Consider the following 18,228-nt stretch of genomic DNA (forward strand, 5'->3'; position numbering starts at 1 on the left):
CTGCAGATGATTATCATGGCACAACAAGGAGCAAATGTAGAGACCCTTGGCTGTGCCCCCTCCCCACATCAACTTCTGCCCCGTCTTTCTAAGTCACACACAAAACCAAAAAGTTTTTACTGTCCAAACAAAAAGTTTTACAGTAGACAGGAGAGAGGGGAAAGCAACAGGCAGGATATCATCATCACGCACTTCACCTACTCATACATAATGGAGGATCCTACTCCCTCAGTTCACAGTGGAAGGATGGATCAAATTCTTCTACAAACCTGGATTTGTTAGGAAGAGTTGAGTCTGACAGCTGACGTACCAGCAGGGCATTCATTAGGAAAGGTTTTAGATGCTTATAGATAGAAAAGATAGGTTATGATAGCTATAGGTTAAGGAATTAATGGATATGTCTATGAAATTAATAATTTCATTTTCAATAGGCAACACTGCCTTTTAATGGAGTATCTTAATCTATGGAAACTTCTCCTCCCTGTCAGTTCTCCAAATGCTCGTGCCAGCTGGGGGTGGAAGGTGAGGAAAGTTGGTTCCTTTTTTTCTGCTGCCACTACAATCTATTTCCACAAGACATGTGACTGCAATAACCTGAATTTTCTCATTAGCAGGCAGGATGTTGTTTATGGCTGCACAGGGTGATGGCCAGAAATTAAAAAAAGACTCCATCAAAGCTGTCCCATGCCTCAAAGACAACATTAATAATGTTTGGACAATAGATTAAACCGGAAAATTAAATCAGAGCTCTGAACACAAGACATATCCATTTAAAGTCTCGGAATATAACTAACCACAGAGCTTTGAAGTTGTCACAGAAAAATCCTATAGATAATCAAAAGTTTCCTACTACATCTGCATTCATTGTGTTTCCCAAACATGGATGGAAACACACTGATAGAAGAGGTCTCCTGCTGCTAAGCTTTCTAAAAGCACTAGCTATCTCCACTAGGAACAAGTCCCAGATGAGATTTAAAGGGAATAAGCTCAGCACAACACACTGACCTCTGGACCTCACAGATGTCTGCAGAAAGTGCAGTTTCTGAAGAAATAAAGGGGGAATTTGTGTAGGCTGTATGTTCCTGTAAGAGCAGACCTGAGTGCCTTCAACTGGGATCCACATCCATGATGGCACATGGGCTGGCTGCAAAGCTCCCATCAAACTGCTCAAGGAAAATCTGGTCCTTGGCCAAGGGATTTTTCACAAAGTATGGGCTCCTCATAGAAATGTTAATGTTTCATTAGTAAAACAAAAGAAGCGAGCAAAATATTCATCTCACCCCAAGAAGATCTGCAAGCCTTCTCCAACCTGTGCTTCGCAGCAGCACCATCAAATACATCTATGTCACTTGACAGAAGTTTGCTCTGCTGATTCATAGAAGTCTCCCTTGAAGTGGACTCTATCCTCTCTTGACGGTTTACTCTCATATTTTCCTGTCTTTATTATTTAGGTTTCCCCTAACCACAAATTATCCTTTTCACACCATCTTCCTAGTTTGTGGAGGTCATCTGAAGGCCTGACTCTCTCTGCCAGATGCTGCAAGTCCTTCCCAGCTGGGGGTCACCTTCAAATTGAATCTGCATATTCTCTTTTGCATCATCCAGGAAGCTAAGAAAAATGCCAAATAACACCAAACCAAAACCAGACCCCTGCAGAACTTCACCAGGCACAGTGTCCTGCTTTGCAAGTAAACCATCTCCAGCTGGGGTCTTCCAGTGGTGTTTTGAGGCTATGTAATTCAAATGAGGCACTTTGGGTGCCTTCTGTTTCCTTCCTCATACAAAAGGCCAAGTATACAACCAGGCTGTATTTCCTGTGGTACTGTTTTGGCCATACTATGGCCACAGACTGACCATGAGACTCATGAATTCAATGTCTGACCTGCATCTGTGTGTATCTGACTGCTGTTAATCTCAAGAAGTGAAATGATACCTTGTGCTCCATTCATTCCTACGTCCTTCCCTTTCCTACTTAATTCCCCTAAGCGGAAATCCTGGGTGAAAGAAACAAAGCCTGAAACCATGGCATATTCACTGGAACCACAGAAAACGACAGCCATGGATTTATTGAAAGAGCCACAGGATGTGCCTACATCTCTATCCCACTTCTGCTTCCTCTCCTCATGGCTCTGGCAGGTGAGAGGAAGCCCAGCCATTCCACATTTCCCCTGTATACAGAACCAGGAACTTTCTTGACTAATTAAAGAGAAGTTCATCCAAATGTTAGTTGTCATTGCAACCTCATTTCTCATTCAATCACCCTCCTGTGAAGCAAATCTCACATCCCTTTTGATTGGTTTTACACCAGGATTTGCAGTTGCCATCAATTTAAGCAAACTATGGGCACAGGAGCACAGAGCTGAGGACACCCTGTGAGCATCTCCTGCCTGCCCTCGTGCCTGCGACCGGAGCGAGTCATCTATGACCTTTCAGCTGTCATATTAATGGGACTAATTGTAGCTGACAGGGCAATTGGGCTGAAAATCATCCAAAACAACACAGGAATCAGCAACTGAGACCAATTGGTTAAACCAACAGAGCACTTGGTCAGTTGTTCACAGAGTCAATTATCCACATCCCATTGAAAGTGCACTTCAAAAGGACGAGCTTCGGAAGGAGGAGGGAAGGAAATGCGATAGGGCCTATATTTGGCACTCTGATCTCTAAACAAGGAAAGATCGTTTTATTAATTTTTCTTTTGTAAGATCTTTTTCTCCAGCTTACTGCTGGGTACATGAGATTCAAAACAGATTCCTCCCTCCTCGCTCATTACAAGATGTTTGTCTGACAAATTTTCCTCTCAATCAATTTATGCAACCCCACAGCTTCTAAATCCTGCCTTTAACGATCCTGCTCTCAGCTGGCTTGCAGAGGGCTGGAGCTGAAGTGCTATAAACAATCTTCCCTGTGTCATGCTAGAAGAAAAGAATCCAGTTCCTTCTCTGTGCCGTGTCAGCCTTATGGGAAATGCACAATAAAGAGTGGTAACAATTTATTTTCATCATTAGATACTCAATAAGGAGAAAGCAAATAATGGGTTTCTCAAGTGGTTGAGCTGATATAAATAAACAACTGGGAAAAATTGACTTAGAGCAACATCTGAATTATTCCTGTGATTTTTCACAAATTAAGTCCTTTTAGTTGCCCATATTAAAATGATGTAATGAACAATAAAAACCGCCTAACAAGTTTGAAATGGAAGAGCTTCCAGGATGAGCATCCTCCATTCGCAAGCACAGGGGGACCACAGGAGGCTGCACACCAGCCTGATGCAGCCAGAGGAGGAGGAGGAAGATGGCCAGGACTCTCACATCCCTCCAGCCACCAAGGATGCCTGGGAGGAGGTACCAGTTTTATCTGATTGCCACTGCTGCATTCCCCCTCTACCCTGGCAGGTTTCCATGTTTGAGCTTTTCTTGCACTTTCTTCCACTTCTGACCCTGTGGAATGGCATGAAAGCAGCCAAGGAGGTTTCTGGCACTCAAGACACCCCTTACAAGGGCAGCCCCTCCATGAGGCCTGGGGTTTTGGAGAGGGAACTCCGAGAGGTTGGAGAAGGGGCGCAAGGCGAAGCTGTGGTTACACAGGGTCAGGCCATTATGCAACAGCACAGAGGACGATGGCACTGCCAAGGTCCAGGCAACCTGGAGCTCATTACAGGCTAGTCAAGTCTTGGCCAAATTCAATAAGCCTGTTCACAAGCTTAAGGTTAAGCAAAGCCTGGCACTGAGGCAGGGGTTAAATAATGCAAAAATGGAAAACCACCTTAAGAAACAGCTCCCAGAAGACAGTTATGTATTGCACTCTTCTTGTGATTAGGGATTTTAATTACAAAGGTGAATGCTGAAGGCTTGAAATGGTTAGTGGTTTTTTTTCTTTTCCTAAAGACATGAACCCACACCTTCCTGCCTGGAAGGTACTTGCTGAGATTTGCTTTCAGAGGAACAGCTGGAAGTGTTTGTCTTGCAGCACATTTCCTAGGTCTGATCTCAGCATTTTCGGGATCCTGTGTGATGTAAGACATGGAGAGCCAAAGAGTAATTATATATCCTTGGCATAATTATCTCTGGTCTCTCTCTTTTTCCCTTTTCTTCTTCCATCTCTAAACCCTTCTGGCATAAGCTCTGAAATCCAGTTGTTCCCCTTGGATGCCAGTCCAAATACACACCCAGAACAAGGTCCTGGTGCAGGTACTGGAGATATCCAGGCATACCATTGTGGAGAAAACAGGAATGGTCTTCACAACCTGGTCCCACAGCTGCCATCCTCATCTGAACACACACCTCTGCAGTAAGATAGTTTCACTCCTCGCCAACCACATGCTTACGTTTTCCTCCTCCAAACTCTTAGCTGAGGGCAAGTACAAGCCCAGAATTTCTGAGATGTTAACTCCCCAGTGGGCAAGTCAAGCTCTGTCAGGTTGGTAACTCTCAGAAGCTGAGGTCTATCGGATGGCTATTGAGTGGCCGAAATGAAATTAATTCCCGCATAGGCTGAAGTGCTCTAAAGCAGGGAAGGAGTGAAGTTCTCCCTCCAAAAGCCCTTACAACACTAATTCTTCTCCTGCCTGCAGAATAAGTTCATCCATGGTCTGGTGATCACCAAACTCACAAACTCACTTACATACTTACTGCCCATAGCCTATCACAGGAGAACAGTGTCTTCACTTGTCAAGGGAAAATCAGGCATGCCAGCCTTTAATGAAGTAACATTTTGATGCCAAAGGACCACCAGCAGTAGGTTTTTCAGCATCTCAGTGTGCAATCACAGATACACAGGATTAACCACCCACTTAGAAACTGTGGATGTGCAGAGATGGATGCAAAGCCACGAATGTTGTCCAAACCCCAAGGACTTTATCTTAGTGTTCCCCCCACTCTATGCAAATGCTGAAATTTAACTCGAGGCAACAAACAGTACAGGATCATCTGACACAACAGCTCTGAAAGATGCTCTACACCAACACAGCCACACTCTGGATGGCTTTGGACTTCCCCAGTGAAGTGCTGGATGTGCCAGAGAACTACATGGGTCCAGCTGACTACAACCATAGCCCTGCAACACCTTGCAGCACACCCAGTGAAGGGCACTGAAAATGGTGCACATCCCCAGTGGATTGGCACAATCGAAGAGGCATGAAGAGGGCACCAGGGTTGCAAATAACACCTTGAATCACCTTTCCCAGCAAATGAAAAATAAATCAATCAAAGTGGTGCAGACAGAAGCCTCTGCATCCCTCTGTGCACACGCTTGGCTTCCTGTGTTTAGGCTTGTTTAACACTGACATTAACAATCACATCTCCAAGGTCTTCCAAGGCCAGGCTGTTTCTGCAGCCATGCCTTTGCAACTGCCCAGCTCCAGCTCCTGAGGTCCTCCCAGTATGTTTTCCCAGGCAAGTCCAACACTAACATTGCTACTCTCAGGTATTGCCCTACTGCTGCCAGCCTGCCACAGGGCAGGTGGAGGCAGGAATGTATGAGAAAAATGTGGAAAGGTTGGGGAGGAAAACAGGGAGAGGGAAGCAGTACTGGAGGTGGACAGAGGACAGCATAGTGTTTTTTCTGTGCCACGAGTCCACTGCTCAACTTGCTGCGGGTTGACACTTGGCCTGTAGGATGCACGAAGAGATTTTCACCAAAAGTCCCAGTTTTCTAAGAGAATGGTGAGGAAACTGGTGAGTCATGGAAGCAAAGGGCATCGAGAAGCAAAGCTGCACTGACAGGTACAGAGAATAAACATGACCTTTGCTGAACTTCTACAGGGATACAAAAATGTTTTAACATATTCCAGGACATCTCCTGATTCACCTTTGGATGGACAAGTTTTGGCTGGAAGACTGGGAGAAACAGCAGGAAAAGAGAAGAACTGCCGGGGAGCAGAGCTTGAGGAAGATGGGATGGACTAATGAGACTGATGCCCCTGTCTTCTGACAGCTACAGCTGAACTCATCTAGCCAAGGGACCACATTCACCAAACCTGGGTTGCCCTTTTCTGCAGCACTACATGTGCCACGTGAGTCAGCACGGATCAGTGCACAGTTCCTATGAGCCAGGATGATGTCAGCTCCACGTTGGACTTGTGGGCAGCAGCACAGCTCCATAGCTGGAGATGGGGCATGTGCAGCCCAGCCCAGATGAACAAGAGTAAACACAGGACTTCTGACTGCTCCCTGCAGATTCACTCTCCATATGCCACAAATGACATCATGATTTGGGTTCATCTCAGTCTTCAGGGCCACATCCTATCTGCTGACAGCTGCCATAGCCTCAGTATTTCTGCTTGGGGAGTCTTAAACTAGACGAGGAAAAAAAAAGAGAGGACTTTCTTTGCTGAATACATGCAGGTCAATGACTATGCAGTGATAGAAACAAAGCTATTACACAATTAACACAATGGCATGTGGGCACACAGATCAGTGCAGGAATGCTGCAGAGCATCTGCCTGAGCTGTCAGGGCACTGAGAGATGCAGGATGCAGGAGCTCCACAGCTCCTGCTCTACCCCACCCCAACCCATGTTGCTGTTGGCAGCCCTTAGGAAGAAGTACTGGGAAGAAGAGGAGGTAAGAACGTGAAGGGACTCAATTCCCTCTGTAATTTCATCCTTAAATGCCAGTTAAATACATTTGCTACCAGAAGAGTTCAGAGCGACCGCAGACCGCAAGCCACAGGGAGCAGAAGTGAAAGTAGCAGCTCTTCCACAGCTGTCTCCCCACAGAGGATGGTGCCAGCCGAAAATTAAGCACTGGGTGCCACAGCCAGCGTCACCCTATGACTTGCTGGCCACAGCAAGTGGCACCCTCAAAAATGCCAAACCAAAGCTGAGCAGCAAGAGGCAGCCCAGGGTGGGGAGAGAAGCCCATTGCCATTTTTCCACTTGTGGTGAACAAATAAGCTCCTATTTTATCATCAGCACTAGGGAGATTGTTTCATAAGTTAGGACAAACACCACCCCTACGTTTCAAATTCGTCAGAGCTGCAAGTAGCAAAAAATAGACAGGTTTTAGTGGGAAAAAAAAATTAGCAAGAGGGCAGTGAGCAAGAAAGATCAGAGCAAATTTAAAGAAGGGAAGGAGTTCCCTTGCCCAAGACCTTCTCTGCACCCACAATAAGCCCAGCAAAACTAAAATGAGAGATTATGTACAGTCTGTAATTGAAGGAGGGAAAGCCACAGTTAAAACAATCTAAAAAGGCCAAGCCCTGAGAAAGGCTACTTGAATCCCTTATCTTTTGATGGAAAAGAATGTGCTCCCTGAGATTAATGACGTGTTTACCCAAAAGGAAATCGCCGCCCTTCTGAAGCAGCGAGTGTTTGTTCCTCCCGAGCCCCTGTTTTCTGCTCCAGAGCTGATCTCCCAAACCTCCTGTTTAAAGTCAACACACAATACAGCTTCCTGCTGCCATGGGCTCCGAGGCATCCCACCATTAGCACTCTCCGAAAACCACACTCCACTGCACCTGTCTATCCCCCACCGCCACTGGCAGAGACAAAACTGGGATATTTAGATCAGACTTTGAGCACCACCAGTATAGAGACAGGCGTCACGCTGACAGCTGCCAGGAACCTTGCTGCAGGGAGATGAATCACCCCCATGCATAAATATTGCTCAGTTCAGCAGACAAATTAGCAAGCGTGGAGACTGACAGAGCTGTCGAGGGAAAGCACTCTGGGCGACCTCTTCTTAAGCTGCTCAGGGTTTTGGCAGTGCATCCTGCGGACCAGCTTGCTGCAGGATGCTCTTGGAAAGAGCTTTAACATCAGCAATGGTCTGCTGTGTTAGCAGAGGCATGGAGGAGTATGGGATGTATTGCACTGTGTACCCTCAAGCGAGCAAGAAAGCCTGGAGCAGAAGCACTGGGGATGATCTGTTTGAGGAAACCTGCAAAAAAACTGCTCAGGGGCCATCAGCCCTTTACATATGTGACAAACCCAAATATTCATCATCCTCCCTCTCTGGTAAATGCATCCCTAGTAAATGCACTCATGCTTCATCTCCAATCTCCTCATGGGGCATCCCAACCATGAGAGCCATCAGGTCACGAGCACCTCCTCTCCCTAAAGCCAGTGGACCTGCAATACTGTGTGCTGGCCAACAGCTAAAAATAGCACAAAAGGCAGAATAAACAAAGGGAGCTGCTTAAATCTGTCTCTGATGTTTGTCTTTAGCTGATGGAGCAATTTTCATTTGCAGGATGCTGTCACCCCTCTCAGATCATGAGGCAGACTAAGCTCCCCCCCAAGCTCTCCCCAGCCACATCTCATCTCCTGCAGGACTGGACTGGGTGGAAGGAAACACTAATTTCTGCCAAACTCCCCATGTGCCTGCTTTATCTCCACCTCAACTTCTCGGCAAAGTGGAAAACCACTAACGTACACAAGAGCGCACTCGGAGCCTGAAAGGACCCACACGGGCAGCTCCTCATCAGAAAAGCACTGCTTAAATAAAGGAAAACTTAGGAATGTGCCTGTGGAAGTGGCTAGTAGAGCTGTTTGGCTCTTACTCTGTCTTTACGGATTGACAAAAACTTTCATTTTTTGCAAAAAGCAAAAAAATGGATATTTTCTGCAGATAGAAACTTTAAAATTCTGGTTATGAGAAAAAAGGGAAGATATTTTAGCACAGGTGTTTCAACTTTATAAATTCCACTTACGTTTTATATTATTTAATGCTAAGAACTAGACTTGCTCTAATATATAAACCCTTCCATTACTATTTGATTTTTTGATGTGGTATCCACAGCCTGGCGTGCTCAGTAGTATTCAAACCAGCTGGCGAAAACTACTTTATTCATTACAAAGAGGACAAGAAGTAAAGCGTCCCTTGCTCCATCCTTCTTCTAGGAAAAGAGTTTTCATCAATGGGATACTATTATCAGTTACAGAGTGGTATTTCTTGGAAGTCATGTCCAGAGTCCCCAGCTGTGGGAGGCTCTGCAGAACTTCTCCAATGAAAAACCCCAGCCTCAAGAAATCAGAATTTAGGCTGAGTCAAGGCACAACAATTGGAGGAAAATGAATGGCAGATGAACGGTGATGACACACATCCTTTGGATTTTTTGGAGTGACCTCCTCTCTATCTTGGAGCTACTCTGTGTATTATTTTGGACAAAGCCCAAACCAAGCTGATCAAATCCCCATCTTTCAAATGAAAGCAGTTAACTATGATATAACTGAATCCACTGGATCCTGCTATGGTCTGCACAGTCTTCTGCCTTCGTGACTAGAGCATCCCATACTTCCAAATTATGGATGTATGTTCCATATGACAATGGTACTTCCAAACAGAACTATTCCATTTGTTGACTTTCTAAATTTTGTGTCTAAAATGATAGTTTGCTTTTATTTTTGGAAGGTTTTCATTATCCTCTATACAATACACACACATCTACAGCTTCAAGTCTAGCTTCAGAATGCAAATCAAACTGGAAAACAAGGAGTGTTTGATTTTGGAAAGGTTGAGCAAGATGTTGTCATCCCAAAAAAATTTTTTTTGTTTGTTTGAAACTATTAATTGAATTCCATTTAAATCAAAGAATACATTTTTCCTACCAAAATCAATTTTTCAATAGATGCACTTCCCCTTGGAGTAAAAAAGAAAACCAGAAAGAACCACTGGGCTAATGAAGGTACAACCAGGATAAAATCCCTCATCTACAGCCAAAAAAGGCCAAAAATTATTAGCACAAGCCAGGAGAGAAGATGATGAACAGTAGATAAGGATCCATGGCCCACACAAAGTTTTCTCTTTGGCCTAGGAGAGGAATGCAAACTAGAAGTGCAGCGGCTGGAGGAAGAATCTAATATCTAGAAATTATCTTCATAAATTAAATCCCTAAATAAGGAAAGCTGATTCAGGGCACAGCTGAACTGTGACTGGAATTAAACACTGGGGGAATGAAAAAAAGAGGAGGTAAAATATCTTCATCATTTGAAAACAATTATGTGGTGGCACAAAAAAAAAAAAAAGAGAAAAAAATCAATGCAATTAAATAAAGCTGTCCTGTTTAAACACAGCAAAAGGGAGAGAGGGAGAAACTGTGAGATTATATATATATCTTTCTCAAACCAGTCAGTTTTTTAGTTCTCTGGCATTAAAGAAGTTGCTGGTGAGCAGAGAGCCTGCACAGGAGGTTTTATGGGAGCAATGGGTGGAGAAAGCCCTCAGGAAGGCAGCATCTGGCAGGGGACAAAGCCAGTCGAGGTATTTCAGGATTTGTTTACATGCTCTAGGAAGATGAGCTTAGAATTGCCTTGCAGGGAAACAGTAAATAATTAAAGCAAACAGTGTTGTACAAAATCTCCTGTATAAACCAGGAGCAATAGTACATATTAAGCAAGTTTAAACCTGTAACAAATTCAGCAAACCCTCTCCTGCTCCAGGAATGGATCTGGGCCAGTGGGTCCCACCATGGAGTACCATGCTTTAGGGTTTCAAGTGGCACCAGGACCCTCCTCATCCCTGGCAGCATGTGGCGGAGGGCAGCTCGCTCCCATGCCCCACATGGCCACTCAGATGGCGCAGCCTGGAAAAGAGAAGACTGAAGAGGAACACCAGAGGTCTTCCAAGCAAGGTGGTTCAATGCAGAAAGGAAGGACACCAGATTGTCCCCGAGTCCTCAAGAGACCCAAAATAGTGGGTTTTGGCTGCAGGAAGAGAGCGTTAGCTGACGTAGCTGTGACTAGAGCAGGGTCCCAAAGGATGCAGCAAAGGATCCATCATGGGAAATTTTTAAGAGCAGATTAGATGTATGTGGCATCCATCCCCAGCACAGCACAGTGGGTGAAGGAGGGCAGGGACCTGCAGACCCAGAGCTCTCCTCCCCTCCTTACCCACCTCCGGGGAGATGCTTCAGGGCGATGGGCTCAGAAATCCTGCCTGGTCTCAGCAGAGGAAGGGTACAGGGATGCCAGTCCCAGCCCCTGGGGTGCAGCAGCTCTACTGACACCCCAAGGTGACACCTGTCAGCAAGTCAGACCTGCTGCTCCTCAACAAAGGCCTGCTGCTGGATGTCCTCCAGCAAGGAAACACCGTGAAAACCTACCTACAAACCCGCCGGCAGAGTTACATCTCAGCCTAATGTTTTGTGTTTTTTTTTTAAATAAACTGTTTTAAATACCTACTTCAGAGAGCCTGGACAGAGCGCTGTAGCTTTCCTCTCACTATCTAAATAAGGCCTCTAACAATGTTATCACTTTTCAAAACACATCTGTCCCACAGCTCCCAGCCCAGACAATTGGCAGGTAACCAGTTAATAAATGTCTTCGCCAGACTGTTGAATAGGCTGGCCCCAGCTCAAGAGTGATGTCAGGGCCATTCAATGCACTATAATTGGAAAAACCTGGGAAAAGCAATCCCATGTTTTTCAATAAATAACGAGTGTATTAGCAGCCTCCTGCTTTTATTCACCATGGTATCTACCTTGTTCGGTAGCAAAGTGAGATTTTTTTTCCTGCTGCCACTCATTCAGTGATTTCTATTTGGAATTTGATGCCAGTTTCCAGATGTGTCTCAGGCCAGGAAGTCAGCAATCGGCCTGGATAAAGCCTCTGGGATTAGCTACAGATCATCTTCTAACACACACATCCTTCCTGCACCCTCTCTTATGATACTGGGGCACACCCCTTGTGCCCAAAAATAAAACAAAACAACCCAGCGTCGAGCAAAAGCCCCTGACTAGGATGCTTTGATCATTTTCATATTACATATGGGGGAATATAATTAATTAATTCAGTCCATCAAAGCCCCAGAGGCACCATTTGAGAGATCTTTGCACTGGAGTGTTTATATACATAAATCACTTTAACAATTGCAGGTTCCCTGTCTGATGGAGCAGCTTCAGGCAAAGCTCATCTCCCACAGCTCCTCACCAGTGGTACCCGCAGGAGAGCATCAACTCTCCAGCTCAGCCACAGAACACTGGAGGGGGATGAATCTTCCAAAGCACTTGCCCTCCGAGGAAGAAGTGAAGATGATAAATGAGTCTTCTGGGCTCTGTGTGAGCAACTTTGGGAAGCTAAAATTCAAGTGGGTGACAAGAAGGATGTGGTTTGCATGGAAAATAATCACAAGCAGAAGCACCCTGACAGCAACATGCCTTTCAAACCTCCCTATGCTCCTGAGAAATGAACCACTCAGATTTCCCAGTCAGGAAGAAAGGGCTTAGCCCCACACAGCCAGGCTCCACGCTTGCCCCAGCCACGTGGTACCATCTGCTGCAGGACAGGGGGGATCCCAGCCCAAGGGGACACAATTACTGAATTACCAACAAAATAATTTATTGTTTTCTCCCCCGGGCATTTGAGAAGCTGCTGTCAGGCCCCTTTTGCTCATGTTGTGATTCCTTTCATCTCTCCATCAAAGCACAGCCAAATTAACACCAGCCCTCCTCCCAGTGATCGCCCCCCATGCGCTCCCACAGCAGCTCTGCTTTAACAGGGCACCTGGGAGCCACTGCCAAAACAGGAAAGCAGGCGCCTAATTGAAAGGGAGTATTTGGGAGTCACCCTACACAAAAATTAGCAGAGATATGCTAGGAAAATAAAAGAGTGGGCATTAACGGACAGCTTATCTTCTTTTTCCGTGACTCTAATGTTCGGGACATGAAAAGGCCAAAAAGTTTCACATACTGTTCTAAGGAGCTGGTCAGGGATAGGAGCATCCTCTCCTCTGCGTTCACTGCTCCTCCCAGAATAACTCGGGCTGATTTTGAGGTAAGGACCTCCAGAATTAAAATGCAGATGTACACAAGCCAAAAAATCCCTGCTACTATGAACATTTGTAGCAAGTGCTGGGTCTTGGTTATGAGTTGAGAAGTTGAGCACGGACTGATTTCAATTCACCTGTGTTAGGTTTGGTATAAACACTAACCTGTGCCTAGGGAGAAAGAGAAAATGGATGTTTTCTGTCTGAAGAAAGGACCATGGGGGTCTCTGTTTATGGAGGGGGCCTGAATTTTAAGATGAGTGGCCAGAGACAGCTCAATGAGGCTGGTTTTCAGACAGAACAGGGAGCTCCTCTGCTCGCTACCCACCCTTGGCTGAGATCCCAGCCTGGGACTGTGACCCAGCCCCAGGGGAAGTGCCAGCTGGAGCCAAGGGAGGATTCAGGATTAACTCCAAAACATGAGCCAGTCCCACCCCATCCTGTGGGCAGCCTGTGGAAAGGAGCAAAGCCCTCGGGGCCAGACAGAGGGACAGGGCAGGTTGGCAGGGAGCCGGCAGTCCCAGCGGGGTCAGCAGCATCTGGAGAAGCGACCCAGAGCACTCCCTGTCTGCTGGAGCTGCTCAGCTCCTCCGGCCCCAGCTCTAGGCTGCAGAAGCCTGGCTGGCTTTAGAGCGAGAGCAAGCCACGGCAAGAGAGAGGAAAAAAAAGGAGAAAAAGCAGCGGGAAGCCCTCCTGAGAAGCCCCCTTTTGTGTAAACATGCTCCGTCCTCAGACTAAAAATAAAGGCAAACCACAGGAAGGGAGTGAGTGCTTGGACAATATCCGATTTGGTGTGTGCCTGGGTGTGAGCTGCGGGAACAGGGAGAAGAGCAGGGGACTCCACCCAGAGCAACCACACAAAGGCAGCCGGTTAAGACCTTCAAGATGGACAGGCATTCCTGGAGATTATTTAAATCCAAATAACTGCTGCTTGGCAGATGTGCGGTCCTTTGGTATGTGCGCAGCACTTGGAAACACTAAGTGAGGGAAAAGGCTGCCATGACAGGAGCAGGAAAGGCAGGATGATGGCACACGGCCCATTTTACAGGTGAGACTGCAACCCGAGGCTGTGAACTGAAAGCCCATAAACCTGCCATAAATAAAGGACACAACCCAGAAAAGATGCCAGCTGAAATCCAGCTCAGAGGTCTGTCCTCAAAAACTACCTCTCCCTGCACGCTCAGTCCCCGCTGCAGCCACAGAACCACACTCAAAACAACTGCATGCTTGTAAGGGCTGTGGAGAGATGATTAGTGGACTGCCCACCTCAAAGGGGTCTCAAATGCTTCCCCAAGTGCTGGGCTTCGATGCATTGCACCCCACCATTGCCATCAGCTGGCTTCTGAGGATGGAGCTTCACTGACACCTGCACGTCCCACCTGCAGCCCTCTTGCAGAAGGGATGCTTTGCTGGTGGGGGCAATTGCACTGGAGAGAAGCATCCATCCATCCACACAGCGTGAGGAGGCTCCTCGGAGCCCAGCGCTCACCGTTGGTGCTGACACACCACTCAGAGGCCTTCTGGGGAAATGCAGGACTCGGGAGGATCCCACCGCCCAGCCTGGAGGGAAAACGCACTCTCAACGGGAAGCGGTCTGTGAAAGCAGAAAAACCCACAGCTCTCCCCTGCCAGCTGTATGGCCGCAGGTCCCACTGTATGGGCAGAACTGCTCTGTGGTACTTGCATTTGGGGCTTGGATCTGGCCGCCATCAGCCCGATGTCCTTCCACCCACTGGAAGCCCTCCTCTCTTTGGTCAGCTGTGGCTAAACTGCAGCATCTGCAATGCTCAGCCACCTCGTTTCCCTTCCTTTCTCTATTTTCTGTCAGAAGCAAATGACATAGTGCTCACCAGTGGAGGAAATCAAAGACAACTATGTTGACCTCGACTTGGGCATGTTTCCTGCTGACGTCTGTATTCCTCTAATTCTCGCCTCCTGGGGCCATGTTCACTTTCCTAACATCAGGCCTCACCTTGAGTATTCATTTTTCTCTACTGTTATAAAGGTCTCCTACGAGCACAACCAAAATGCAAAACCCCTCCATTTACTTTAGAAAACAACTTCCAATGAAACACAGCTGTTTGGAGCAGCTCATTTGCTTTCTCTGCAAAACAGGCCACAGCAACAACTGTCATTTTCATTCACAAGTACTGCTGAAACTTTCACAGGCTTTCATTTGGGGCATTTCTTACATGCTAAATATAAGGCTCTTTCCATAAGGCTCTTTCTATAAGAAGTGTCTTTCCATAAGGCTCTGTCTTCCAGGGGAGCAGCTGCTTCTGTCCCCGTGCCACATCGTCCTCACACACTGTACCAGTAGCATGAAATAAAACTGCAGCATGAAAGACAGCAGTGCCATCGGTGCTATGAGTACCCACGACTCACCTCCTGCCACCTGGCTCAGCGGCTGATTCACAGCTATCAATCAAAACTGAAGATCTTTCCTTTAAACTCACTTTAGTAGGTCACTTGCAACCCCCCAAGGTGCTGCCGGACACAGAGGAAGCCAAGAAAAAGGTGACACCTTCTGTTTACTCAGCTAATTACACTTATTGCTGGAGTGGCTGCTGCGGCACTTGTAGGCTGCTTCCACAGCAACAACCCACACCTTCAGTCGTGTTTCCCAGCGAACACTTCTTGGGGATGCAGATGGAGGGAGGGGAAGGGGCTTGAGGTGCAAGAAGGGCTGCACTGAACCTCTGCCTTGCCCAAGCTGGAGCCGTCACTGCTGGCTGAACTCAGTCTGGGAAAAGTTAACAGGAGAACTCACACTCACAGCTCCTTGAAACCCAAGTGGTCACCTGCCCTCACCCAGCTCCTTCCTTATCTCCCCAGCATGACCCTGGACACCAGATCCAGTGGTGTGCAGCCCGGGGCCAGCACTGGTGGCACAGCCAGCACAGCTCAGCACAGGACTCAGAGGACTCCAGGAGAAAATCTTCTTATCTCAAAGTCGCAACCCTCCGTTTTCATGGGCACAATGCTTAATGCCGAGTTAGGCAGCAGAAGGCATCAAAGAGCAACTGCAAACACAGATGCTCTCTGTTGTTAGAAAATCTCTGACTGTAGTACAAGTATAACAAGCACACACACTGAGAGCTGAATTCCTGAGGTTAAACACCTAAATTATAGGACATCTTCAGTCATGCTCTGGAAACACTTACTCCTTGCAAAATTATTGGTTGCCTCTAAAAAATCAGTGCCAAAGGACAGGGGATACATCTGGAAGCTCTGAACTCTACCTCTGCCCAAGTGTGTGTAACTTCACACACACAAGTGATGAGAAAACCCCAGGAAATTAACCTGACCCCAATGCAATAAACCCCCAGTTTTACCTGGATCAAGGTGTGTAAAGGACCCAATGACAAAGTCCAGTGTTGAAACAGCCAGCAGGAAGAGCAGTAGGAGCTGGAGCCTGATGATCCACTTCACCCCAGCCAGGTTGATCCCCTGCAGGCCAAACAGGACAGCCAGGGAGATCCCACGCACTGCCCAGGTGTTGCTGAGGCTCAGGACATCTGCAATGGACTCTGCAAAGCCAGTGATGTACATGGCACCTGCAACACACTGAGGGACAGGGCTCTGTGAGTGCCCCACAGCAGAAAAGGGATCCCCATGCCGGGCCTGGGAATCTCTGTTCAGACAGACAGACATTTGCTGTCACAATACAACGCTTTTGATGTTACTCTGGCCTACAGGGACTGAACCTTATTGCTCTAGGACAGCACACTGCCAGGGCAGCATAGCTACAGCCCGGGCAAACAGAGAAGGCTGGGTGCTAGGGCCAGCCCCGCAGCAACATTCCACTGGCTTTAAAATTTACCCTCCATTAACACTCCAGAAGAAACCACACTGGCTTCTCTGAGGGAGAAAAGGATGAGTCAACCTCTGCGTCTCCTCTCTTCTTCTGTTTCTCTGGAGGAAAGGGTCCCAGTTCAACACCTGCCTGAAGAATTGCAGTTTGTTTGCCCCTTCATTGCCTTTCAGGGGTTATTTTTAACTCAATGTTTAGTTTGGATGTAAAAAAAGATGCTTCACTGGCTCCCCATCTTGTTGCTGGAACGGAGCCTGCACTTTAAAGAAGAGCACATTGTGCGAGCTGTGCCCCCCCCAAGCTCTAGGGAAAGCTGCCTGTTTGTCTTGCAGCAGGGCAGGACACGCACTCTGCCCGGGGTGGCTGAGAGTCTGCAGGACAGGACATCTGCAGCACAGGCTCGGGCCTCAAACCCCACTGCGGGGCAGCAACCTGAAATACCAGGACATTGCCTTCTAGAGGTTCCCACTAGCTGACACTTCAGCAACAACCCTTCCCAGTGTATGGCATCCCCGGAAAACCAGGTCAGGGTTTGCTGACATGCTGACATAAGTGGTATGAGCTTGGGTCCTGCAACCCCACTATTCCTGTCCGTGGATGAGGGATGGGCAGCACAGCTCCCACATGCCTGGATGGGAGAAAACCCCCACCCAAGCCAGCAAGAGTGCAGCAGAACCCTCATTCACTGCAGATCCCCCACCTTGGACAGACCCAGCACTCCTCTACTGAGGGTGTTCAGAACAACCTGGGTCTATCCAGGAGATGCAGGTTCATGTGTGGTTTTCAGCAAGGTGCAGGGTATCCACCTGTCCAGACTCAGACACCTACACCTTGGACATCCTGAAGGATTCACTTCCATCACAGGTAGACAACTAGCACAGATAAGGGGAACCACACCCTGAGTCTCTGCATCAGCAGCATGTGGCCAGGCATTCCCCACTTGCCCCAATCAAAGTAGGGAACGGGGAATACTCCACTTCTGGCTGGGCTTGTCTGATGATAGAAGTTACAGCACTCCATGAGCATCTTGTACCGGGGAGCAGCCTGCAGCTAGTGCAAAGCACATTGGGCAAAAAGCACGGCCAAGAAGGGAAAGGCATCAGGTTTTGGGAGCAGGCAAAGTTCTTAACTGAGTTGCCAGCTCCCACCCTACACTCCCCCGTGCACACGGGATGCCTACACAGGGGCCGGCGCTGCCGCAGCCCAGCTTTTATGACCCTCAGGACAGGCTGCAACCTGATTGCTTTCCCAGACAGGGTCCTCTCAGAGAGCAGGAGTGGAAAATATGACAGGAAGGATTCTCATGTGTGGCCCATTTCCATATCTTGGCTTGTAACAAGGTTCAGTTTGTATTTTATGGACACTTGCTTTTAATCTGGAGCAAAAGGAGAAGAGGGGATTATTTTTGGTTTGGGGGTTATTAAGGGGTTTTGGAGATTCCTGTAAACCAGTCAGTTAAAAACAAACCTCCATAAAAATGCTTCTCTGCTCACCACATTTTATACTGTTCATAACGTCTTTATAGGGGGAGGGGGTTAAGTTATTGCAGGTTTAAGAGATTATTTTCCATTCTTTGTGTGCACTACTTGTGTATTTTTGTGCTTCACCACCATGAAAGCTCCTTGGGATCTTTCAGAAAATCCAGAACTGTGACTTTTGGCTCACAAGAAGTGGCACTTACCACTGCCCAGCCCTCTTCCCACACCAGCTC

At 47.3% G+C, this 18,228-nt stretch overlaps 1 protein-coding gene across 2 annotated transcripts in view; it reads right to left on the bottom strand.

Moving 5' to 3' along the window:
- The window catches only part of SLC12A8 (solute carrier family 12 member 8), a 50,129-nt gene that overhangs the window by 22,972 nt on the left and 8,929 nt on the right, over positions 1-18,228 (bottom strand). For both annotated transcript variants that reach the window (XR_003533555.1, XM_027679027.1), the window contains exon 5: positions 16,039-16,270. Coding sequence is in view for 1 of the 2 variants with exons in the window: in XM_027679027.1 (XP_027534828.1) it covers positions 16,039-16,270 (232 nt within the window). In the remaining variant the exon portion in view is untranslated. The remainder of the gene's footprint in view (positions 1-16,038; positions 16,271-18,228) is intronic.

The sequence above is a fragment of the Neopelma chrysocephalum genome, unplaced genomic scaffold (genome assembly GCF_003984885.1).
Source record: "Neopelma chrysocephalum unplaced genomic scaffold, ASM398488v2 Primary Assembly neopelma1_44, whole genome shotgun sequence".
Taxonomy (NCBI): Eukaryota; Metazoa; Chordata; class Aves; order Passeriformes; family Pipridae; genus Neopelma; species Neopelma chrysocephalum.